This window comes from Athene noctua, chromosome Z (genome assembly GCF_965140245.1).
Source record: "Athene noctua chromosome Z, bAthNoc1.hap1.1, whole genome shotgun sequence".
Lineage (NCBI taxonomy): Eukaryota > Metazoa > Chordata > Aves > Strigiformes > Strigidae > Athene > Athene noctua.
This window is the reverse complement of record NC_134077.1, coordinates 17,095,842-17,123,103: the sequence shown is the minus strand read 5'-3', so window position 1 is coordinate 17,123,103 and position 27,262 is coordinate 17,095,842. Positions and strand designations below refer to the sequence as shown.

The 27,262-nt window shown below is 38.5% G+C and overlaps 1 protein-coding gene across 2 annotated transcripts in view; it reads right to left on the bottom strand.

The window, feature by feature from the left end:
• NNT (nicotinamide nucleotide transhydrogenase) overlaps positions 1–27,262 on the bottom strand; it is a 58,784-nt gene that overhangs the window by 5,611 nt on the left and 25,911 nt on the right. For both annotated transcript variants that reach the window (XM_074931359.1, XM_074931358.1), the window contains exons 8-19: positions 26,679–26,812; positions 24,820–25,011; positions 23,554–23,707; positions 22,512–22,673; positions 21,632–21,742; positions 20,676–20,821; positions 19,003–19,198; positions 18,162–18,395; positions 16,108–16,268; positions 15,218–15,397; positions 10,850–11,009; positions 9,521–9,602 (exon numbers count right to left, since the gene is read on the bottom strand). In XM_074931359.1, the coding sequence (XP_074787460.1) occupies positions 9,521–9,602; positions 10,850–11,009; positions 15,218–15,397; positions 16,108–16,268; positions 18,162–18,395; positions 19,003–19,198; positions 20,676–20,821; positions 21,632–21,742; positions 22,512–22,673; positions 23,554–23,707; positions 24,820–25,011; positions 26,679–26,812 (1,912 nt within the window). The remainder of the gene's footprint in view (positions 1–9,520; positions 9,603–10,849; positions 11,010–15,217; positions 15,398–16,107; positions 16,269–18,161; positions 18,396–19,002; positions 19,199–20,675; positions 20,822–21,631; positions 21,743–22,511; positions 22,674–23,553; positions 23,708–24,819; positions 25,012–26,678; positions 26,813–27,262) is intronic.

The window sequence follows — 27,262 nt, the reverse complement described above, 5'->3', positions numbered from 1 at the left end:
ATAACTGGTCTTAGAAGGGAAAAGAAAAAAAAAAAAAGGAATGGGAGTGAGAAGGTGGAAAACTAAGAAGCTATAGCAGTTTAAGCATAACAATATAAGAAATATTTTCAGAACAGCTCAAAACCAACTTAGAGAAAATACACTGCTTATGAATTACTAAAAACTCAGACAGACACACAGGGTGGCAGCATGCTAAGGCATGCATGCAGTTCTGTGAGAGTAAAATACTGACAAAATTCAGATGTTAAACTGGTTTATCTGCAAATCCCAAAGACATCTTTTGGTTAGATACAAATCTATTTCTTGTGGGCAGATTGTACTCTTCTGCTCATCTACAGGCCCTGCATAAACTAGGAATATCAATGTCTACTGTCCTTGGCATTTTCTGTCTTTCCAGCTCTGGAGCTATCATAAAATGTAGTACTGACTCAAGCACACCAGAAATACTTCAGATGAAAGTCATATATGGCTGAAGTTACATGTTTAATGAGGAAGCCTACATGTATTTTGGAAGAGACAGAAAATACCCAAGAGAAAACTATAAATGCTTGAATTTCTGCGCAGAAATCCAAGGGAGTCAGGAATGCAATAAAATGACTGCAGACTTTTTCAGAAAGGAGGGAAAGACTGATAAATCAACTCGCCATGACAGATGATGGATTGTTACATATTTGTGTTTTCAATGTCATTGCAATGGAAGTGGGTAACACATGAGTGACAGTCCACAAGTCATAGTGCAGTCAACACCGATTACTTGTGAATTTAACACTGTAGAAATACGTCCTTAAAAGGGCAACTGAGTGCTCCATCAACAAAACATTAAGACAATTCAAAGATGAGACAACTGGAACTCCAGCAACAAAATTAAGGACATATGACTAATCCACATAATACTAGATATACTACAGTTTTAAGTTCTAGGTCAAACAGTAGGATAAAAGCTCGTTTTAAAAGGACTGCTTTTAAAGAAATAAAGATAACAGATTACAGAATCACAGAATCATCTGCGTTGGAAAAGACCTTGCAGATTATCCAGTCCAACCATTAACCTAATACTGACAGTTCCCAACTACACCAGATCCCTCAGCACTGTGTCAACCCAACTCTTAAACACTTCCAGGGATGGGGACTCCACCACTGCCCTGGGCAGCCCATTCCAACGCCTGACAACTCCTTCTGGAAAGAAATGCTTCCTGATATCCAGTCTAAACCTTCACTGGTGCAACTTGAGGCCATTCCCTCTTTGCCTATCGCTTATTACTTGGTTAAAGAGCCTCATCCCCAGCTCTCTGCACCCTCCTTTCAGGGAGCTGTAGAGGGCGATGAGGTCTCCCCTCAGCCTCCTCTGCTCCAGACTAAACACCCCCAGTTCCCTCAGCCGCTCCTCCTACGACCTGTGCTCTAGACCCTGCACCAGCTCCATTGCCCTTCTCTGGACACGCTCGAGTCATTCAATGTCCTTTTTGTAGGGAGGGGCCCAAAACTGAACACAGGAATCGAGGGGCGGCCTCCCCAGTGCCGAGTACAGGGGTCAGATCCCTTCCCTGTCCCTGCTGGCCACGCTATTGCTGACACAAGCCAGGATGCCATTGGCCTTCTTGGCCACCTGGGCACACTGCTGGCTCCTGTTCAGCCGGCTGTCAATCAACACCCCCAGGTCCCTCTCTGACTGGCAGCTCTCCAGCCACTCCTCCCCAAGCCTGTAGCGCTGCTGGGGGTTGTTGTGGCCCAAGGGCAGCCCCCGGCATTTGCCCTCACTGAAACTCCTCCAGTTGGCCTCAGCCCATGGCTCCAGCCTGTCCAGGTCTCTCTGCAGAGCCTCCCTACCCTCGAGCACATCAACACTCCCACCCAACTGGGTGTCATCTGCAAACTGACTGAGGGTGCACTCGATCCCCTTGTCCAGATCATCAATAAAGATGTTAAACAGGAGTGGCCCCAAAACCGAGCCCTGGGGGACACCGCTCGTGACCGGCCACCAACTGGGTTTAACTCTGTTCACCACAACTCTTTGGGCCTGGCCATCCAGCCAGATTTTTACTCAGCGAAGCGTTTGTATTCAGCTAGTTAACATTTGGGATCTTGTTGCAAAGGATAATAGCTAGAATCAGAAAAGGGAGAGCAAATATACAAGACAAAAAATTAACAACTTATATTTCACATGTAAGCCATGAGTAGTACACAGCCAGTCCTTAAGCGTACCAAATTCAATCACAGTACAGTAGGACAACTCTTATTCTGAAGTACACTTGAGAAAACCCATCACTCCTCTGGCAGTGAAAACAGATTTTCCAACAAAATTCTCTTTTGTTTCTAATTAAATTATTTGAGCGTCTTTGTGACCAAAAGCTGCTTTGGCAATATACAAAACAAAATGCTTGTGAGGTTTCTATTAAATACTGTATACACATACAATCTTATACAAAACTTAAGCTGCCAAGAGATTCACCTTTGACTTCACCATTCCTGGCAAAAGGCAAAGAAAGAAGAAAAGAAAGGGACAAATTATCTTCATTCAGGAAGAGTTATGGCATCAACCATCAGTAGTTAGAGACTTCTGACAGATTCTGCTTGAAACCACATACTGTGTATTCACAAAGTTTGAGAAAGCTGCTCATACAAAAGCTTTTTAGACAAATATTGAAGTGACTCCCAGAAGACTGCTTTTTAAGAGCCTGTTAACCAAATATGAGAGTAGCCTGCCAGTACATCTTGAAACTGGATGGGCAAATGTGCTAGAAGAAATCATTAAAAATATGTGTTTCTCTAAGGCTTCCATTTTTTCACAAGGTATGATCTACACATATTTGGAGTGACAATAGCCTTTCCAACAGAAAACAGAATTCAGGTAAGCATGGAAAAGAAATACCTAAAAACCTTGATGGCTCACTACTTGTCCCATAAAATCTCTTGACTCACAACAGCAGCCATTCTTCAATGCTGTGTGCATTATGGCAGAAACATTTTGTCACATATGTGTTCCCAAATGTTCAAAATATGAACATCATTCATATTCAAAAAATCAACACAAAAATTTTGAGAAACATGCTTTATAGCAAAAAAGTTTTAAAGGGAAAAATTGCCAGGTTCCTTTGATATGCTTTTAACATCACTTAAGCATGAACTCCCTAAGGTTGGTTGGTTTGTTTTTAAATCAAGAGAAAATTTGACACTCTTTTTGACTTTGTTTACATGACATCAAGTTTTCAGTGTACATACACTTTACTCATAACAAAGATTTACAATCATGCTGTGTCTGACCTGAAACATTATTCTGATAGTTCACTGAAACACAGAATTCACCAGGAATTTTTTCTCTTGACCCTGACCATGTAACATGGGGCCTGCTTATCACCACCAGTTGTCAAATATATTGAAGTGACCACACACCTCCTTGCTACTAAGACTTCAGACCTGAACAGCATCAGTACCAGGAAAGGATGTTCAGTCTTCTTAATCATTCTCTTTTGGATACTTTTTAGCCTTAGAAAGACAACACAGCACACTGAAGAATGAGTTCATATTTTGAACCTTTTCTTGTAATACAAAGAGTGCATCATTTTCTTTTAAATTTAGACTAGAAATCTAAAAGTCATAACTTACACATCATACCTAGGACAGCACTTTCACACTTTCAGCACAGAAAGCACTTGGGGAGGCAAGGGGGGGGAGTTACAAGTATGAGGTTCATTATGGTACTATGAAAAAGGCAACTATTGCATGCAAAATTACTGAAAAAATCTCAGAGTTTCAATTACTTCCCATACAGTTCAAAAAGTCAGCATCTATCTTTATTACAACTGGCTAGATAACATTCTTTCAATCAATACTGAAGGTTAGCACATACCTAACCCAATGCAGAAGTGTTTCAAGATCACTTCATCCATGTAAATATAGGATTCCTGCCATTGTGCCAAAGCTGGACAAAGTGATGTAAGTAACATCTGGCTGATGCCTAATGTCGCTTACTCAACACTTTAGATGCTATATACACAGAGAATAATTTGCCGAAGGGTTTTGCCTCACCTCCTTTTCCTCCCACTTTTTACACTATTTGTGTTTTGACACCTCTCCATTTCTGTTTCCAGTACAAACAATAATCTGTTATTCAAGGTAACAAGAGGAAAGAAAAAAAAAAGCCAACCAGATGAACTGAGAATTGCATCATTCAGATATTCGACAGCTTGAATCCTGCCATATAACAACAGTTGCAGTGTAGCAGAACTTTTAAATACCACAGTATAATGCTCTCATCACATATTACAGGTGACTATGTAGATTACCAGCATCAAAGCACATAGCTGCTTAGCCCTGGTGTCACACTTGAGGAAATAACATTTCTCCAGAAACAGTACTTCAGCACGGACCAAGCTCAGAGACTCCGCTGGGGTCAGGCCAGTTAAATTTAAACTGGATTAAATTAGTTGAATTAAGCATACTTAAGTGAGGGTTGGTACTGGTTCCCTATTTCCAACCACTATGGTTTATCACAGCAGAGGCAAGAGCCAAATACCTTTGCTCAATGCAATAACCTTCCCAAGTACCCAACTGCAGGGAAGTAAGAGCCTGCCTCCACAAAGCATCACAAACCAACCTAGTACAGTCATGCAGAGCTCACCTGATCCATATAGAATCAATGGCATACCTACAATACAACAGAGCTATAGCTGCATCCCTGCAGAAGCGGATCAAGTACAGCAAGGTTTGCTAGACCTCTCTAGCTACACCGATACAGCCCTTGAGCTAAAAGATCTGTTGGACTCCATTTGTCCCTTCATCTGCAGCATTAACAATTCAGAACCCATGCAGTTAATCTGACTGTAAGAAACAAACTTAGAACTGACACACATGGACACACTTACTGTGTTCCCAGTAAGCATATTTCAGCTTCCTAGAAACTCGTGCTAACACACACTGTTCTCAGGCTGCCATTCAGCAGTGACAGTAATTTCCACCATATGCACACCTGAGCTATGCAGTATATTATGCTGGTTGGGACAGCATTTTAACCACTCATTTAAAATTCTTCTAGATTTTCCTGTAGACCAACAAAGAATGATGACTGTAAATTGATACAATTAATCAGTTTTATTTATTGATTTGTAAATAAATGTGTAAGTGGTACCCATCCACATGTTCTATTACTCAACAGCAATTAGAAAAATCGAGAAAAAACCCACAACCTTAAACACATCTGATTAGAGCTCAGCCACAGAGGTAACAATAAAAGTCAAAAAATGCAGGTCCAACACTAAATCCATGCTATCACATTTTAAAAAAATATAAGAAGCCCATGTTTCCATGCACTCAAAAGTAACTGGATTCTCCAGCATCAGAAGACAAAAATCCAAGTCCTTCAAGATATCCACCTATAAAAATTAGGTCAAAAAAAATGCAAACTGAAACACTAATGTATTAGCAACTAATTTGCAAGTAACAGCAGTAACAAGCATTTCTCTCAACCATGACAGCCACTAGAAAACTATATTTAATTATGAGTTAGATTTAGAAAGTCTATACAAAGCACAATTTTAAGAGTCATTTCACCCTGCTATACATTTGTGTTATCAAGAATTTCTCACTATGTGGAAAAACAAAACACCTTGATAGAAAATGTCTTAGGAAAGCCATACTGTGGCAAAAGGCAAGATAGTTAACTTGATGTGGACATGGACAGTGTCAACTATCCATGCACATATGAGAACGTATAGTTTTAAACTGTACTATAATACTATAGAATAATTCTGTATCTATATATAGAATTATTATAGCATGTAATTTAATTATATAGAAAAAATAAGAATTTCACAACTAGGGGCCTACAAACAACACAGCATGTGGCTGAAGAACTCTGGTCAGGCAAGAACTTCCTGCAATTTACTCAGTTGTAACTTCACAGAAATATGACACCAGTTGCAAAAGTGGCATTTCCTCTCCAAGGCCTATGGATTCTGGGGACCACAGGATTTAGTCTATGAAAAGTTTTGTTGTTTTACCCATCCATAACAAGGGAAAGCATTTATAATGAAGGCTCAGCAACATCCAGCTTTCTATATGATACTACTAATGCAATAAAGATGTGATCTTCTGCAAGACCATCTTAAGTAAGCAATGATGTTAGCTATACAATTTAGTAACTAAAACAGACTGAAGTTTCCAAACTGTCCTGCACTTCTAGATTTAAGCCCTAGTCAAAGGTTATGCATCATGTTACATAATCCTCTCTCTTCACTGAAGTGTTATGGCTATAAGTAAATGAAAACAATAGCTCCTCTGGATCAACCGTAAGCCATGAAGCAAGAAAAGACCATATGACAAGACACAATTTTTTTGGCACAGTATGGGCATTACAAATTGATGACAATCGTATGTCCATGCTGGCACCCCTCCACAGCGGATGTGTGAGAGTGTCACTACATCTGGATGGTGAGCAAAGTAGGGTCCCGAGGCACTCCAGGCCTACTGAAACCAGAGGGACAGCAGCTGCACTCAATGAACACCGTGGGAGCTCCGCAAAGTGATGAAAGGCCTGAATTACCACAAACTGTAAATACAGATTTATTTCATTAAAATACTAGGTAACCACTGCAGTGATGCCTTCCTGAAATTTACTCATTTCAAGTATAAGCCAGTCATTTCAAGGATTCATTCACATTTCTCCCCTGCAAAGCCAACATAAGAGGCAAAACCAATGATTTTTTATTTCACTAGTGTTGATAAAAAATAAAGCTTGCCCCCACAGAAGCACTGAAAGGAAAGCCAAAAGCACGCAACATTGTCATCGCATCAGTCAGGGAAGGTTCTTTTGTTGCACAGCTAACAGGTCTTCAAGATTTTGAATGCAATTTGGACTCACACAGAGCTTTTGCTAAACACAGAGAAGTACGGTGTGAAGAAAACTGGTCCAGGAAGCAGATACACCAGCACACACCCTCATTTCTGATGTATGCATGAGCAAATACATCTATAAAGCAATTTCATTTGCAAAATTGCAACATTCTGGGTAAACTAACAAGTAATTGCTGCTAAACTCTACAACCACCATGCTGTTATCCATCATAACACATGACGTGGAACACTGCAAAAACTTGTATGCTACTTTTCATTAAGCTTGGTAAAATAGTGGAAGAAAATAACAAAAACAAAAACCACTAACTGCTAGAGTACTGATTCCAAAGAAAAGACACCATCTAGTTGAAACAAACACATGGAAATCAGAGAATGAGTCTGGCTAACCAGCATCTGCCCAAATATCTTGTTTTAAATGAAAACCAAGCCTTGACTAATTTTAAGTTACCATAGTTAGTTTCCCAAACAATCAGCAAGGGAGGCACCATGTTTGCTCTCCAGGACTTTTAATATCTATAAGGTCTATGAAAAATTGAAGGAGGAATGGACTCGAGGCCTATACTGGCACCTAAAATTTATCTCTGCTTTTTGGAGCAGCACTCCAGAAAAAATAAATCCATGGGACTGGACACATGCACTCGAATAATCCTTCCACACAATACTCCAAGAACTCTAACAGCAGCCTTGCTCTCAATAGCAAAAACTTACGGGAACCCAGTAAGAGTAGGTTTAAGTTGCTTAACAGATTGAAGTATCTGCCACAAGAGGAGAGGCTGAGATCCAGGATTCTTCAGCCTGCAGAAGAGAAAAGACTCAAGGGAATCTTATCACTGTGTATAAATACTGATGGAGGTGAGCAAGACAGACACAGCCAAATTCTTCCCAGTGGTATACAGTGAACAGACAAGAGGCAATGGTCGCAAAATTAAATACACCCTTACTCTAAGGGTGATTGGACATTGGAACTGATTGCCCAGAGAGGCTGTCAAGTCTCCATCTCTGGAGACCAGATATTCAAAATCCAACTGAACAAAACCCTAAGCAACCTGCTCCACCTGACTCTGATTTGAGCAAGGGGGCTGGCTGAACGAGACAATCTCCAGAGACCTCTAACTTATACTGTGAAGATTCAGGTTACACTAAAATAGTGACAGAAGTTTACATCCTTAGACCTTCCTATGTTCACTAATTGCTGAACAAATTAGACTGTAGAAACCTTCAAAGCATGGTGTGAGAGAACATGCCACAGCCCTAATGCTTGGAAGGGCAAAGGGAAATCAGATAGTACATCCTGTGGAAGCTAAAGTCCTGCTGCTACCGTAACATCACATGGATTGACTTAAAAGAATTTCGAGGAATGTATCAGACAGATCTACTTTTAACAGAGGCACTATCTGTAGCACATCAGTCCAAAACCAGGAGCTCTTGAGCATCTGCAAGACATCTCTCATCAATACACACTGTCTTCAGCTATTCCAGAGTGCAGAAAGGGTTAGCAGAAGAATAAAAGGGCAGGGTGGACTGTGGATCTTTAACCTGAGAAGGACATCTAACACTGTAGTGTGATTAATTGTTTTCAGCACTGTTTCAAACATGCCAACCAAAACTGGATGCTACTGTCCACATTTTTTTATATATATATACAAACGTTGCTGTGTAGTAGTAAGCATTATTTCTATTAACACAAGTCACTTATCCCAGGAAAGAAGTCAGTCCCATGTTATTGGTGCAGAGACTGCTACCCTATCTACTCTTCCAGTTCATACCAGACCAACCCCAGCAAACACTCTTCCATACTGAAGGAGGGTCTCATTTCCTGATTTGTATCCAATTACTCCCATTGCACCCCTTTAACTATTCCCCAAACAGAGGGGTCTATTTCCTTAGGAAATTAGAACTTTTAAAAAAAAAATGTTAAAGGTGTTTTAGCCGAGTAAACAATCCCCTTTAATGGAGGTTTCCCTAGAGGCAATACAAAGCACTTAAGTTGGGCCTGTGCTCTCTCCCTATTGACTACAAGCATGAATTAAAACTATTCTCCCTGCACTGAAATCAGCTATTGTGATTACTTCTCACAGTAACATATTCGCACAAAGTGGTTGCTTTGACAGAGCTGTCCAACCTCCTCAACTTTAGAAAAGTCCGCTCTCTCTTGAATACAATACAAAAAGCTATACTAAAGTTTTATTTTACAATAAACTTCATTGTTTTGTAGAAAAATACTACTATATTCAAAGGCAGAGCATACGTATCTAAAGGAGCTAATCAAGATTTTGTTGCTACAATAAAGTAGTATTACATTTTAAAGCCATTCTTTTCAACTGAACTTCAGCATGACACCAAACCAAAACAACAACAAAAAAAATTATTCTCCAACTGCTGGGGCTACTTCCAAACCCCAAATTTAACAAAGGTGTAAGGGAATAAGGCATCTTTTACAATAAAGCATGAAATTTCCATGAAATTTCTAGATATTCAGATATAGGTTAGTAAGACTAGAGCACTCCTCCTGCTGGTATTTTTGAGAGAGAGATCAGCATGACATAAAAAAACCTTAAGCCAAACAAAGACTTGTAAGGGATTTTAATGGAATGAATAAAAAAAACCAAACAAACAAACAAACAAACAAAACAAAGAACCTGTAATTCTTTTCATCAAGGAAAGTACTTACCTGACATTTTTCCCTTGTTCTCTCAGCATCTTCACCAAATCAGCTATGGGGTACTGAGCTTTTGCTGCACACAAACCATAACCTGAAAGAATTTCCAAATTGTAAACTATTTTTCTGTTTCAGTGCAGACAGAAGGTCTCATAATTAAACAAAAAAATTTATATATATATATATATACACACACACACCCCAGATACTTATGTATTCCCAGCCTTCTGACCACCAACAGTGTAATGGTTTGACCAGTCAAACTACATAACTTATTTCAGCTTCACAAAAAAAGTGTTACTTCATCAGAAAAAGTTTCAGACAGGTATGATGAAAAATTATCATGAGGCTACTATCAGGTTACATCACCACTACTATCCTCACAAAATTTTGGATTTGCATACTGCAAACCTAGTAATTAATTACGGCTTTCAGCCACAAATAATATTTTCAGTCTTTGTCTGAATTAATTCATCAGAGCAACATTGCCCAGGAAGACAACGGAGTGTAAGTTATTAACAATGTCCTCGAGGTTTGACCACAGGAGCAAGAAGCAAACTCCCTGCAGATGTTTGGAAGCTTTGTTGGAAACAAAGGTAACTTCTCAAATTTAAACTCTACCTCAGTGATGTTTTGATTTAATATGAAGTAAAAAGACTGTTCACATTCTAATGCTAAAATAAATTTAACACCATAGTTGTACCATTCAGTTTAAGAAAAACAAGTCTTAAGGTATTCACTATCTGACCTCTCCTAACAGGGAATGTGCTATTGAATCATATGAGCCTACAGCAAACTCACAGCTTTGGTTTTCAGGATTTTATCTACTTTAATTCTAGTATTTATTGTATGCTAACTAAGTTGTAGATGTTTTTCTGTCATGTTTTTAACAAAACAAATCAGAGTTGAGCAGGTAGACAAGAAGCATAAACAAAATCCCCTCAGTAACTTGACAGGTATTTTGTTACTGGTACTACTGGTAATGTGGTAGTGCTTGGAAACTCACACCACAACAGCTGCACACAAAATTACCTATAAACATAATTTACAAAAGACAGTCTTTGTCCTGAAGAATTTAAAATCTAAATAAGTAGGAGAAAGTTTGAAGAGACACACACAAGGAAAACTGAAGTGGCATACACCTGTCTACACAGAGGAATGATGACTGACCTGAGAACAAAAACAGATCCCACAGACCCAGTCAACATTTGACATGCTGCTGCTCTGTTGCAATTGCAAGACAGGCTACAGTTTTTTGTTTGGGATTTTTGTTTGGTTGTTTAGGGTTTTTTATTAATACATCCTCTGAACATCTTGCTGCATAAGTCAAGAGTGTCTTACCTGGAGTAATAATAATATTATTGGCTTCCTTTATCATTTCAATTGCATTGTCCACATTGATTTCTGTGTGGGTTCCAGTAATTTCCATCGGCTTCCCACCAGCTGTTGATGTGGTGCCATAGCCCCCTAGAATCACATTTGCAAGGGAACGGTTCATAGCCTGAAAGACAGAAGGTTTGTGATCAGCTAAAGATGAAATCAAAAAAAAAAGGAAACAAGATGTCCACAAAAGAAACTTGTGAAAATATTAAAGCCCTCATAACAATAGTATTTATCTGCTGGTTTTGCCTGCTTACAACTCAAAACATCTTAAAAGAGGGTCCTTAAAACAGAGACACAGATTAACACAATAGCCAAACATCAGCTTTTAAAGAATTACATTATGCATGTAATGACAAGAGCATCAGCATTTCCCCAAGACAAAGGAAAAAAACAATGCGAAGAGCAAATATTGGTCTCATTTTGTTCTCAAAAGAGAGGATATAAAAGAATGCATATTTTATGAGGGTTTTTAAAAAACATATATATACACACATACAGACCATTTCTGTAAAATATTCTCTTAAATTCTTGAGCAATTCCACATGTACGCTATAGAACTGCTATATGGCAGCACAGAAATCATATAGCTTACAGGTAGCACAGAAGCAAAGTTCCTACAGCAGCAAGACTGGGAAGAACACAACAATACTAAGAAGCGACACAAAATTAAGCTAATGCTAACGCAAAACAAATTGTAATGAACTGAAGGGGGCCATTAACTTACTGGCTGAGCAGCAAAGGGGAACAAGAGATCTTAAACTAGGATCTTTAAGAGGAAAACACATCCTGAAAATTTGGCTCTGTTTAGATACATAGCCAGGAAAAGCCAGTGGCTCTATGTTTTCACTGGCATGTCTTCTTGTGAGTGTGGTCCCAAAGCAGAATCTGGTGATATCTGGAAGTAGGCAAAACTTGTAATTGCAGTAAACAAAACTTCAGAAGCAGGAAAGCAACAGGATAAATTGCTTCTTTAATTAAACCCGTGTCATACATCTGCTGTGCTATCCCAGAAACCACAGCAAAATTTAAGAATGGATCTGCAGAAGGACACATACAAGTGAAACACCCACACAAAAGTATGCTTCCAAGTGTCCATTTTCTGCTGACATTTCAAATGATGCAACTTCACAGGTTTTTTGCTATAGCCTGAGAAGACATGCCATTCTGTGAAATTCATCATCTAGGAAGCACAATGAAGATGTTAGAACCTTTGGTTAACCTGATAAATCATCACTGTTTCATACACCGTAAGGAAGGCACACAAACGTAGTGCAATCAGCATCTTTCTAGCGTCTGATGTAGACAGTAATTCACACCCTCTAAGAACACAATGACTTTGACATGTATCACAATATTAAATTGTCAAATGGAAAAACAGACTACTTCGTATATTACAGCAGTGTCAGGTAAGACAGCCTAGACCCTTTTAAGATGTTGTGCATACAAGAAGCAAAGCACCTTCTACACCTATCTAAACCAAAAGACAACAGTATGACCAGATCAAAGGAAAAGAAGTTCCAAAATTTTTAAAAAAATGTATAATTTCCACAAAGCAAGCATGAGACTGAGGCACTCTTGCCTGGCTCCGAACCAAAGAGCCAAGGAAAGAGGTGAGAATCCTGTGAGGGGAAGAAAAAAAAACAAGAAAAAAAAAAGAGGGTAGCAGAGAGTGCTTCAGAATGAGACGAGACCTCATCAAGCAACAATAAACCAATACAACTACTCAACACAGGGACAGTGTGGAAACTCTTCTATAGCCTGTTTCACCTTCTGTACTACTACAGACCACAAACATGTACAAATAAAGTGGAGTCATCACCATTCACAAATAATCAAACCACCAGGAAAAAGCCCTCTATGCTGTGCTGTGATACTGGCCAGGAGCTTACAGCCCATGGAAAATCAAACTCTCAACTCCTGAGAACTCCAAGTCCTTCCACTGTGCCCCAGAAACTGCAAGGCTAACACAGGTGATGGGCCAGCATACAATTTACAAGACACAATTTGTACCTTCCCTTGCTCTATTTGATCACCCCAGTTAAAGGTTCCTCTTTGGCCCGAAGCATTTTCCCCATCCCTAAGCATACTGATTCTAATACTACAGTTACAATTGTCAAGTATCAAAAAAAAAAAAAAAGCGAGAAGGACATGCTAATACAATCAAGTGTACTGAAGAAGACACGTTGTGTTAGTGTTTTAAAATAAGTCAAAATTCGTAAGATGAGTGAACATTACAGGCTCTTGCTCTTTTGTTTTGAAGTTAAATTCTTAGTCCTTAACCCACTCTACTAATACGGATTAGTGGAAAAATAAAAACACTCACCCTACCAAGGAGGGATAGGTGGAAAATCAAGATACAAGTGCAAAAACTAAGTGGTTATCTGAATACATGTTGGTCAGTTTTATCAATTCAAGAATTAAGAGATTATCTGGATAGGTTTTGGATGATTACTGCTTTATCACAAAAAGTAACTGAAAAAGTAAAATGGTTTCAACTATTAATATGTTTCCACAAACACCTTCTCACCTGTACTAGATAAGCTTCAATATACTGCTTTGGATGGAAGTGATACTACCGGGAGGGAAAGAAAAAGAAGGGAGGGGAAACTGTTGCTTCATTAGCACAGATTGCAACAGCCTAAAGCAGAGTTTACTTAAACTCTTGAGCACTTTTTCTCCTGAAATGCAACTTTAAGACAATGATACTGAATCTCCTGACTATAACAATCCTTTTAAAAGTAATGTTTTCCATTAAATGAATTAAAGCAGAAAAGAAAAATTCTGGGCTAGAAATAAGTTATTCTGCTTATTGTGCAGAAATTATATAAAATAATTTTTATTTTTATGGCTGATTAATTGTCTAAGCTTATGTAAAGCAGCACAAGATTTCTAGAATACTACCTCAGAAACTAAACTTCCTGAAACTTGAAAAAATACATAAAGGAGAGCCACTCTGTCACTGTGTAAGTATTTTGCTAATTATTCTCCAGGCTTCTTATTTACCTAGATTCCTCCAACCAACAGATTCAAGTATCTCAAAACCCTCTTCTGAGTGCTGAGAGAAGCTAGTAATAAAAAATTTTTTTTTAAAAATGAAGGGGAGAGTAAAAGAAATCTGAAGGTATAGAGTGACTGTGCCTACTGGTAAATACATACCCAACAGATCATACCTTCACAAACACTTACAAGAATTTGATCTTTAAAGAACATACTTTTCATACCTGTGTTGCCCATAAGCATCATCTTTCTACTCATATGGACTAAATAGCTGACTGTATACAAATATATATATATATATTTATATATAAAAAGATGTCCCAGGAGCAATATAACTTGATTTCCTTTTGATAAGGAAATACAAAATGTTCAAGAAAAATTCTTTGAAATTCATACCCGGGATTGTTCATTTGAACTCACCTCTACAAAGCTGCACAAAAATAATTTTTCTAAGTTTTTATGAAATTTTTCCTTGAGAGAGATGAAAATGAATGATACTGAACATTCCTAACATGGTTACACCACTATTTATCAGCAGAGACAAAGTAAAAGAAGACAGCCAGAGCTGACCAAAGCAAAACAATCACAACAGAACAGAAACACTGGTCATACAAGAACACAAGATCAGAAGCGAAACAATTACACAACAGAGAATCAGGAGGTTGGTGGCTGTTGCATTGTGACATTTTAAGTCATTACTGCTCCAACTCTGAAAACGAAAAGGAGAGAGACATGGGAAAACAAGAGACTTCTGTACAAATGTTCCAGAGAAGAGACGACCGTTACTAATAATGCAATATGATTTACAAGAGTTGAAGCTCAGGTTTGCTCTGACACAGTCATTAGTATCAGCGATAATTAATGAAAGCATGCTGCCACCTCGTGGTACTTCAAAGTAGGTGCTCTGAAGAAAGTATCACACCCCTACACTGCAAAAAACAAACTTTAAATTACTAACTGAACCAAATATTTTTGTTTGCTTACCAAAAGTATCTCCTACTGACAAATTTTAAACTTAGCTTAAATTTAACAACACTGCAGAGTGATATGACAAAAAAAAAAAACCAGCTTAGCACTGCAATCATATCTATTTGAGCCCAGATTCAAACCCTCAATGCCCAAGTCAATGCAAAAGCTTTCCTCAGTTTTGAAGTATGTATCTCTCCAAACCAAAGACAGATGACTGACATCTAAACTGACCGTTTCAGTCAAGAATCTGCTAGGTGTTCACAGACTAGAAGTTCAGTCTTCTTTGCTTATCTTCCTAGCAATCATGCTAAGTAAGGTTTTTCATTACTTGGAAAAGAAGCACAACTGCTGACTTCTTACCACACACATGATGTAAGAGAGGATGGCCCCAGAGGAGCCAATGAGCGCACCAACAATGGTCAACAAGTTGTTGTTCAGTAGGAAGCCCTCAGCACACAAAGCCCATCCAGAATAGCTGTTGAGAACAGTAATAACTACAGGCATGTCAGCACCTCCAATAGCTGCTGTTAAAGTGACACCCTGGAAAAGGAAAGAAAATACTTCAGTATAAGCTACAACTAAGGAGAATATGCAGAGAAGACAGTATGCCTGCAGCACTGAAAAATAAATACCAAGTTACTTAATAATGTATTCAAGTATTTTCAATGTAGGAGACCATCCAGCTGTGGCCCGAGGATTGGAATTGCCAATTCTGCCTTTTGAGAGAGGACAGGAAGGCACTCCACTGTCCTCATGCTGCACTTAAGTCACATTTTTAGTGCAAAAATATCTTCCCAACTTCATGGAACTGTTCATACCATTAAAGGATTCATACTGAGCAGTCTTCACAAGACTCAGTTTACAGAATGATAATATTCAGGGTAAACTTTGCAACAGCTCGTATGAGTGACTGGGGGAAGTTACACATAGGAATAATCCAGACCTCTTAAGTACTTCACGGAAAACTTTCCAAAAAGTCTTTTAAAATATCAGTTTGTCACATAAAAGACTCCATTGAGTTACAGCTGCAAAAGGTAATTCTATAAATACACACCTGCTCTCTGGAAGAGTTCTAATTTACAGCTAGATTTAGGAAAATCAGTTGCTACTTGCTACTGCAAGTTAGCATACAGGCACTATGACAGCTGTGACTGAGGATGGTAAAATACAATCATTACGTGGAAGTCTGCAAAGCTTAAGAACAAACTGCTTGTTTAATTTGTTTCACATCCTACAATTCCCCAACTTACCATTATGGCTGAGAGAGCTGACACAGAACCTAAGCAAGTAATTCCCGTTGTGTAACTAGGATCAATCATATATGGAATCATTCCGACAGCACTGGCAGCCAGCAATCCTGCATTCAATGCATGTCGACCAGGCAAGAGCAGTGGCGCAGAATTCAGGATACCTGCAATCAAATGCATATTCAGAGACTGACACATACATGCAGGAAAGCCTGACTCTTGCCTTCAGAGAACACTGAATACCTTAGCAAAAGAAAAATTTAAAAAAGCAAAAAGAAGGAGCAGAAGATAAAACAAGTTAGTTGAAACTGAGACCTTGCGCTGACTCAGTATTGCAAGACATTCAAACTTATTCTAGGTTCTCAAATACTCCTGTTTAAACTCATTTTACTTCTTAATCTTGCTGAAGTGCTTCAGAATAATCACAAATATCTCTTCACTTGAGAAGCCTTTTTTTTAAAAAAAAAAAAACAACCCACATACTTTCATTCTGGCCCCAAGTCTTTGCATATTGTATATGATGCTTTGCAATACAAAGCTTTTAGCTGGAACTTCCTTGTACAGATGTGTGCTTAGAAAAAAATGACTGTGCAGACAACCCCAAAATGCTTTCAAATGTTTTAAGTCACTTCCCACAGCTTACTCTGACTTCCCACAGTTTCCCACATTGGCAGAGACTTGAGGGCAAAAGAGGGTTTGGTATTTGTGCGATTCACTTTTAAAAGACAATTACATATTTATTTTCACCCTAGGGCTGTTTGGTTGGTTGGCTTTTTTCTCCCCAACAACACAGCAAAGAGTAAACATAATGCAAGTTTATCTGTTACCTTTCATGTAACTACTCACTGAGTGCCTCATTTAAATTTACCTGAATTCAAGGGAAAGGGTGAACTGATAGTCTTGGGAGTCAAATTGTGTGACCTACTACCTCCAGTTCAATAGTATAGACAAGCTTATTATTGCATATCATGCTGATATGAAAATGCAAGGGGGAGAAAAAAAAAACACAACAAAAACCACCAGGGAAGTGGGCTGAGACAGGCAGTGAAGTTCACCAGGGACATGCGCACAAATGATGGAGGTGATGGCAGGCGTAAGATGGAGAAGAGGAAAAAAAAAAAAAGAAAAGATAAATGAGTAACTACTTAGCAGAAACACATCAGAAATACATACTACTGACAAATCCTTCAAAAGATTATTAGAGAAGACAGCTTTCCATCCATGTCATGCTTCCTCCTTCAATGGCTGGTCTCATAAACACTGAAGAAAGCAAACAGATGTTTCCCAAAGGAACTATTGCAAGGCTAATAACAGGATTAGTAATAGGAAGCTCTTAGCTGAAACTTCTTAGTACAGATATTACCTCAGTTTCTCAAAAGCTGTATGCTTACAAAACCAAAAATAAATGCAATAAGAAACCTTCAGGTGCAAAAGAAACAGGAATTAGTGAGTATTTAATTTAGAAGGTGTATTTACTAAAACGGTAAGAGGTATGGCACATGGAATTTGCACAATAGGTAAACAGTGAACTGAATGGTTTAAAGTGAGGCACTCTCAACTAGTATTGCAAGCTGCCTACCTAAATGAAGCCTTCAATATTAAGAACAAAACCCCATAAATATTAGCGGTGCTCACCGAGTCCAGCAGTTAAATTTTCAATTAAGTTGTCTGCTCAGGAATACAGAGTTGTGAACATAAAAGTTCAGTAAAATCAGTTAAAGAAACAGTGTCTTAACAACACTAAAGCTACACATTTCTAAACAAGATGAACTGAGGGAAGCTTACATGACTTGGCAATTAATAGCAGTAGTATGTCCAAACACTGAAAACAAACCTTTCATAACTAAAGCTGTACACAAATTAAATAGAATAAAAAAGACAGAAGTACATATAAGAATTAAAACATATAAACTGTTACCTGATGCAAAATACAAGGTTTCTTTCCAATCACAGAGTAGTCTAAAAGGCAGAGCTAAATTCAGAGGGAGGCGGTGGGGGGAGACAAGGATGACACCAAAACCTTTAACAAATGCTTAATTCTGAATGGAAGGTCTCACCTTGCAGTTTTCCATAAGCAACGAGAGAGCCACTGAAAGTCACTCCACCAATGTACGTGCCAAGGTAGGCCACAATCTTGGTGAGGTTTGCAGCTGGGTCAGTAGCAAAGTGAGGGTATTCAATCAGGTATTCTGCTACACAGGTGAGCACAGCAGCCAAACCAACCAAACTATGGAAAGCAGCCACCAGCTGAGGCAGATCTGTAATCTGGATGCGTTTAGCAATTGTCAAACCTATTGAGAGTTGGAGACAGAAGGTAAGTCTTACAAAACACAACGAATCTGTGCAGCTAGAAATTAATGTATCATGGTTCAGTGTGCAATGAATATATGCACACCATGCCTGTTCCAATGGAAAAGTTTGTTCTACAGTAGAAATTTCTATGGCATTTAACTGACAGATGCATATGTGTATTTTGTGCAGTGAGGATATCATGGAAATTAGACAGAAGATTTAAGCATATCATGTTCTTAGATGCTTCACTAAATATTGAGAAATTCAACATTTTCTGTCATGAAAGCACAATGTAAAAAAAGCAATTTTGCAGCATTCAGCCAAGAACTGAAGTATCAAGTTGGGCAAGTTCATTCACTTCTGCATACCTAGTTTCCCTAACAGAGATATGTTCCTGCTCTTTCACTAGTCTCCCCATTCTTTACCACATCCTGATACATTAGAAAGCCCTGGAACTTGTGATTCTTTGTTCACATATTTGTAAAACAACATACACAAGCCATACAAGTCAATTCACCTCTAGCTCTACAGTATTTTGTGTAAATACAGCTTGCATAAATCCATGTATAGAGAATATATTGTTATTTTATAATATCATACACATACCTATGGTACCACCAAGTGCCATTGCACCTGACATCTGTGCCAACAATTCAGGTGAGGGTTTAAGGCCTCCAAGAGTTGCCGCTAAACCTCCTGCAACACCAATCATACCCAAAGCATTTCCAAGACGAGCCGTTCCTTGGGTGGACAGACCAGCTAAGGCACCAACACAGCATAAGCCTGAGCCCAGGTACATCATCTTTAAAATAAGGAAAACATCAACATGCATCTATGAAGTAGACAAACTGAAAAATCATTATAAAAATATTTCTGATTATTACACAAAAGGACTGATGTCTCCAGAATGTAAGTCACATTACTTAATTGAAGTCAAAACTCTTGACTGTGAGAAAATGTTGTATAGGATGTGTTTGGCCAACTAAAACGTGGTATCTATTAAAACTTCTTCCCACTTTATGACCTTGGTTTATCTGTACCATGAGCTCCAATTGTAGCAGAGACTATACGCTATCCTCCAGCCACATTCAAGGTCACCTGCCCCACCAACTGGGCCAACTCTGCCTTATTCCTCTAGTCTTAAAAGACTGTCATGACAGAGCAAACCCAAAGTACGGACTAAATGAACTCAGTTGACATTCTGGAAGGATGACACATAGACTAAGAGAATGGTACCTGTGAGACCAGGGAAAGGGGTGGTTATTAGAGTGTATCAGGAACCTGAGCACAACATAAATGGTGTGGAATAAGGGATGGAGACTGTCCTGGTTTTGGCTGGGACAGTTAATTTTCTTGAGCTGGGAGGGAACACAGAGTACCCAACCTGGATTTCACATAACAGTTACATTTTCTTGAGCTAGGAGGGGGCACAGACAGAGTGCCGGACCCGGATTGGCCACTGGAGTATTCTGTATCATGTGACATTATGCTCAGTACATAAAGGAGGCGGATTCTCTCTCCACTGGGGCCTCTGACAGCTGGTCAAGAGCAGGCTGGGTATTGGTCGGCAGGTGGTGGACAATTGCATTGTGCATTAGCTCTCTGTACTTTCCATTATTGTTATTGTTTTGATTAAACTTTTTTCTTTCAACCCACAGATTTCTCTTGTGTTCCTTCAGTCTCCTTCCCCATTCACCAAGAGTGGAAGGGTGAGCAACGCACTGGGTGGTGTTTGGCTGCTGGCTGACTTCAAAGCATGACAAGTTCAGAATAAAGTTTTTCTTTAGTACAAACCCAAAGCTAAACAGTCCCGTTCATTATCGGAACAGTTTCAAAATTTGCTTATGGCACATGTGAACCCCTGTTTTCAAAAAGCATAAACAAACTTAAATGAACTGATCTGTACATGTCTGGATAACTGAAAAAATATAATACAAGCCCCTGGAATAAAGGTATGTTTGGATTCACTTTTTCCAAACACAGAGAGCAAAGCACATTGATTTTTCTTACTGTTAAAATAAATGAAAACAAAAGTTTGCTGTAAAAGATGCTATAAGTACAATTCCTGTACATCCCTCTGTGCTGAAAAGTTTTAAAATTTGCAGATTCAGCATCCGGGGTACGATTTTAAACTTAACCAACTTCAGACTGGCCTTGTGGGAATACGTAGCAGATGAAAAACCATGGCTAATTTGCTATTTATTCCTCAACAGAGTAAGGCAGAGAAGAAGCATACCATGCTGTGAACAGTGGGCTGAGCCACAAAGTTATCTTCTTACCTGTTCAATATTATAACCACCACTGAGTGCAGCTGCATAGCCTCCTACAAATACAGCACCAGGAAGGAAGTACAAGTAGTTGTACTCAGGAGGATCTGTGGGACGTTTGAACATATCCAGCATTCTCTGTGTAACTAGAAATCCACCTGGCCAAAAAAAAAGCAATTTTACAAAGATAAAATCTGAAACTATATACACCAAAGTATAAGAGAAATACTTGGTTACATCGTATTACCACAGAAAGTTAGCAACTGACACCAACAAAGCCTCTGAAAATCTAGTAGTCTGGAAAACCACCAGAAAATAAAGGTGTAATCAGGGTGAGATCCTGTTGTCTTTAACTTTTTGAGGAAATTCATAAAAGGAGGAGGTGGAAAGCCTGGAGGACTTGCTCTGGCTCTACACTGACTGTAGGATACAGGTTAGTTTATGACTATGTCCTTTTCCCTATCTCTTCTAGCAAAAAGCAGTATTTATAAGTCACATTGCCCACTTTTTCATCTTTGTTCATGAAGCTGGGACTTCTGAAACCCAAGGAAGCAGAATTTTGTTCTATGCCATTAGTATATTTTTCAAGTAGGAAAAAGAATACAAGGACAAATGAGTACCATCTTGGGATATACAGGAAAATATATTTCATATAACCATCACCCAAACAATACTGTAAAAGAAAAATGTACATTTAAATGTTTCCAAAAAAAAGGGCTATTCCACAGGGTGTGCAAACTAGATACAGTAACTACTATGAAAATCGAAGGCAGGGGAGCCGGGGGGGGGGGGGGGGGGGGGGGGGGGGGAAACTGGGAAGGGAGGAGCTGTTCTTTATTGATGGGTGGTCTCAAATTCTACTCCCAGAAGACTATTTCCGGTATCTATACAATTAAAGAGATAAAATAAATAAAATAATTATACAAGTGCTTTAAAGTTACCCTCAAGAGAAAATCTAACATTCATACCTGCAATATTGACTGAAGAGATAAAGGCAGAAAGCACTGCTAGACTTTGAGGAGTGTTTTCAGGGAGATAGCTTCCTCCCATCAATACCAGCCCACCAACTGCAGTCAGCCCTGTTTAAAAGGGAAAAAAGTGTTACTGAACCTTAAAAGGCTCTACACCTACAGAAAGCTTCCCTTCAGCTGTCAAACAGATAACAGTCAACTCTAATTTTGACCCCTGCTTTACACATTATTTTTTAAACAAAGACTACCATGGTCTTTTTCAGCAATACAAACATGTTTTAAAAGAAAAAAAATAGTATATGAATACAGCTTTGATGTACAGTACCCCAAGCACGGAGTCAACCTCTGACTACTTGTTCAACAAAAGAAATTTTGTTTTTAACAAAGTAGATCAGACTCAACCTGTCACATATGTACGCACACAGATATAGAACATATTTATAGTTATGAATCTTATGGTTCACTTATGAATTTTTTTCTTTTTCCCCTTTCAAAACACATAGTTTGAAGAGAGGCAAAAAGAAAATATGAAAAACAAGTTATTTTCAGGTCAACATTTTTGAGAGATGGGACGAAAGATGTGTTCTATGAAAGGAGAGACTGCAACACTCAAAGTAAAACAAACTTTAAAGCAAAGAGGTTAGGAGTGAAAAATTACTTATAAAATTAAAAGTACATAGCACTACATTTGCCCTTCTTTTGAAAATAAATACTCTCAGAAAAAGTATGCTTTGGGTGTCCTACTCAGACATGCAAAGTAATACTAGGCTCTTCAGCATTTTAAAAGGCGTATTAGGAGACTTCTGTCTAAAGTTTGGGTAAAATGATCTGTGCCTACTTCAAATAGAAAATAAGCAGTTGCATGATGGCTACTTACCTGAGATAGCATTAGTTACTGACATGAGCGGAGAGTGAAGAGCAGGAGTCACACCCCATACTGTATGGTACCCCACTATTCCAGCTAGTCCGAACGTCGTCACCATTTGCGTGAAAGCAGTATTAGGAGCCGCAATGCCCAGTCCTAGCATGCCAGCTAAACCTGGAAGAAATCCACAGCAAAACTCTTCTATAACTTCTCAGTGATTTCTTACATTTAAACTCTGTACAACAGGAGTCCAGTATTGAGCTAATAGCAAAACAGTTTTGTGCATTGGCTTGTTTCAAGATCAGGTGGATCATATTTGTCAACTACCACACTCTTTCAGTGCTAGTGTTTCTTTTACAATAGAAAATAACACCATAAATATGATATGCACATCTTTGTTACACATGTACACAAAGCAGCAAAGATACATTTCTACACTGAATCCTGTCAGTCTCCTGTTCTACAGCAAAAATGTAGATGAGTCACAGTCATGTTGAGATACTACTCGTGAGACTCAAAGCAGGCATATGAAGAACAGCAGTTAAAATTAATAATACTCAATTTATTAATTTCCTCATGCAGAAGTTCTGATGCACACAGAATAACAAATGACAAGAAGAGATAATATTTATTTGTCAAGACAAGTGTCTTATTCTTAGTACTTCAGTAGATTGTGGGCATTTAAGTCTCATACAATACACTGAAGTTTGAAGAAAGCAATGACACTGAACTGATTCTGCTGCAAAGTACGCACAGTCCCTAGCAGGAGTCCTTCAGAACTCAGGCCTTTAATAAAGCCAAATACACATACATTCACACAGCATGAGTCAGCACTGTTTGAAATGTTAATAATCTGGTTAAATTTCTAAAATTTTATTTTCCCTCTCAAAAGTAATTATTACACTACACTGATTTTGCACTAGAGTACACCAGCCAATCATCTGCTCTCCCAAACAGTTATTAAATTGAATGAGTAAGATGAGGAGCAATTTTAAAATATTAGCCAAATGAGAAGTGCTCTACACTGATACTCCCAACTCTGGAAGTTGCCTACCTGCTGTGTATACAGATGCACTAGTCATAGTTTTTCTAAAGGGTGTAATAGTAGCTGCTTTTTCCGCTTCCAGCTCTGCTACAGTCTTCTGCTTCACAGGGGCTCCTTGAGGAATGTTATTTGGTGGAGGTGCTGGGAAAATCACTTTGCCATCCTGACAAGAGATATGTACAGTTATACCTAACATGGCAGACACTTTATAGTTAGAGGAGCCTACTCTTCTTAAACCTGCAGCTCAGGTAAGTCTTAGTATCCTACAGCCATGACCCAGGAACACCTTTTATGCCTTAGCAAAAGTTTGCAAATCTGGATAAGTACAGCCTGACCAAGTTAACCATATGGGTTTACACATTTTTTGCACAAGATTTATTATCAATGTCCAAGAGCACCTGATGGAAACACACCACAAGGCTTGAAAACAGATGACAAAACAAAAATATAAAGTTCCTTAAAGGAAAACATTTATGCAAAATAAAACAGGGTCTTGGAAATAGCAAAATCTGCTACAGATCTGAACTGTAATCATAGCCTGCCCAGACCTCAGCTAGGTACCAAGTATGATGTCTCATACTGTTGCTGTTTTCCAGGCCTCTGGAGGAATAAGTGGTGGAGCTGTCAGACCTGAGCTGTACATACCATTTCAGTGGTCTGGGAGAGCTGAAGTCAACATCAGACTCCTCCAGAGTAGCTATCATAAGCATTACAAAATGTTGGCAAAATTATGCAGAAAAACTCATCAGAAATTAATGCCTCTTACCTAAACTGCAAATTATTATTTCCTAATAGCTGCAGAAGAGAGTCCATACTGGCCTATGCCCTAATTTCTATTTTATTATTTCTTAACAGAGCTTAAAGTATCCTGCACATCCTAGTTCCACATTTTTCTTCTGAAGTTTCTGAGAACAGAAACATGTACGTATTTAAAAAACAATAAAGGAAGGATGTTGTAGTGGTGGTTCAAACATGTTTTAAATAACTACGTTTTTATCACATGAATACATGTAAATTAAATCTTTTTCCTGTTTTTCAATAATAGACACTATGCATTTGTTTAACCATGACAAGATGACAAAAGCAAAGAGGTTTTCCTTCACAAACCCAGACAGAGGAATATCTGAATACAAAACACAATTGACCCCAGTGTTCATCAAACTCCATCTAAAGTCTATTGGCATGCAGTATCTTTGAATGCATTTTGAAGAGACAACACTGATAAATGTAGAAGTATGTAATCACAAATTAAGAAGAGAATATTTATTGATTTACCTTCATTACTACAGTTCCTCTAACAACATGATCCAGAGTTCCATAATCAAATTCATCTTTTGGATCAAAGTAGAAGTTCTCTTTGTCAGGACTAATAGCCTTTAGGAGTTTGATAATATTATTGGAATACAGAGTACTGGCCTGAGTAGCCATTCTGCTAGGCAGATCTGTGTAGCCAATGTGTGTAACACCCTGAAAAAAAAATATACAATATTAAGGATTAGTACAATCTCAGAAGAAGCATCTCTTCCAATATATCCTTCTGTAAATATATATCCTGTTTCACTTATTTCCATGTTTAACCCCAGCTAAAACTGTTACCTGCAGCTCTAACATTATTAAGCTGTAAGAGGATTACTCACAGCAGTTACAGAATTCAACACGATCAAACCCAACACCTTAAATGCTACTAGCAACAAGCCTACACAGAGATGTATTGGTCCAAGAGCTTGTGCTCTCCAAATCCTACCACTGCCTCAGAACTTAGCTTCTTAATGCAACCAGGTAACAGATTATCCTGCCCAATGCTTGGCATCTTCTCAGTCCTTCTGGAGGGCATGCACTGGAGGCAACCTTCTCTATGACAAAGGAGTGAAGGGAGTTTCCTCAGAGCTAACTACCTGTACAAGTAATATGCTCAGTTCATGCTTATGTAAATAAGTAATATAATATATCCACACTGTTTAAAGAGCAAATGTGAGTGAGTATACCTGGCTATCATGCTTTTGGAAGTATGGGAAGCTGAGGATGCCATACACTCTGCATGTTCAAGTGGACTTGGTTAACACTGTTCCCTCAACCTACAGGTAAGATCCACACATGCTTTCAGGAGCTCTGGCTTCTTAATGCAGTGCTCTGCTATACTGCTAATATATCTGCACTGCTGCTCTTTTCCACAGCTCAGTGTCAGCATGCTACATTCAGGGGTAATACTCTGATTAGAAGAGCTCCATATAAATTCATCCTGCAAATACCTTATTTCTGTCCTACATACACTAATTTCAGTTTTTAAGCAATGACATCAAAAGCCCTAGAAAACCACAAAGCCAAATACAATGCATGACTCATTATATATACACACAGAGTCTTGTTTGTATTAATGAAAATCATGACAGCAATATGTTTTACAGGCTTCCCTAGTAACAGCATTATGTCCTTACAGTACCAAATAACTAATCACCCAAATTTCTCTAACTGCTAGTAGATTTCTCACAACTACCAGAAATAAAACCCAAAAAGGAGAAAAACAAGCTCTCAACTAAGCCAATGAACACTGGATCAAACCCAAAGTAGTTGGTTCAGTCCAGAGAAAAACTGCTAACTTCAATGAGCCAATTCATGTTACTCCTAGTTTGGATACTCTAGGGCAGACACACTCATATTGGCGAAGATAAAGACATATTACAAAGACAGCACCCTCCTGAAGCTGAAAATATACTGAGCTAAGCCAGAGACTTTGCACCGAAGTAAACAATGGCACAGTCTGAACCTGTTTAGTTTACCTATGACAAGGACTGTTAACCTGTTATGGAAGATGATTATCAAGTCAGAAAAGATTCTACTACTGTCTCTTTAGGCAGACCAAGACATAGACATCAAACCACACCCTCAACTCAGCAGACAAATCACTGGACTTGAAAGTCTAATTCACTTAACACTATTAAATTAACACTGTACAGAAGTATTTGTTTCTTTAAAAATCTTCAAATTGTTATAGAGATGACTAGTGACCAATTGCAAATCTAAAGGATTACTTAAGACCAGATAGCAAAATCAGCTACCCACTTTCAGCATACAGTTTACAAAATACAATGTGAATTCATGCAAACTGAGAATGATCTGTTGAGTAGAATGCTCACCTTATGAACATACATTTCTCCAGGCTTTGTAGTCTCAATGTTTCCCCCTGCTTCTGCAGCTAAATCCACAACAACTGAACCTTCCTTCATTGATTCAATCATGTCTCTTTTAAACAAGATGGGAGCTTTTTTGCCTAACAAGAAAAGGCATAGTAAGTTAAACACAAAATAGATTTTATCTGTAGAGCTCAGGAGGTGAATTTTCCCCTTCTCTCTATGTATTTTTGTAAGCAAAATTTTCAAGTAATTGGTACCTAGAATAAAATGTCACAGAAGTTTATACAGGCACAGAGAAGAGATGCTAGAACATCTTGCTCCCAAGCATATAAAAAAAGGTATGCATGGGCAGTCTACCCTTAAAGATGCTGGCAAGACCGATTTTGTCCTCACTAAATGGACAACAACCAATCTTACAATTCAAGTCATAACAAAATAAAGATATGCCACATCATAAATTATTAAAATACAGGTGTTGTGCAATACAAAACACTAAAACTTAAGGTCTACCTTACCACATTTCAACTACAGAAGACAGTACTATTTCAACTGGACCTGTTTCAGTGCACAAGCTGGACAACAGAATT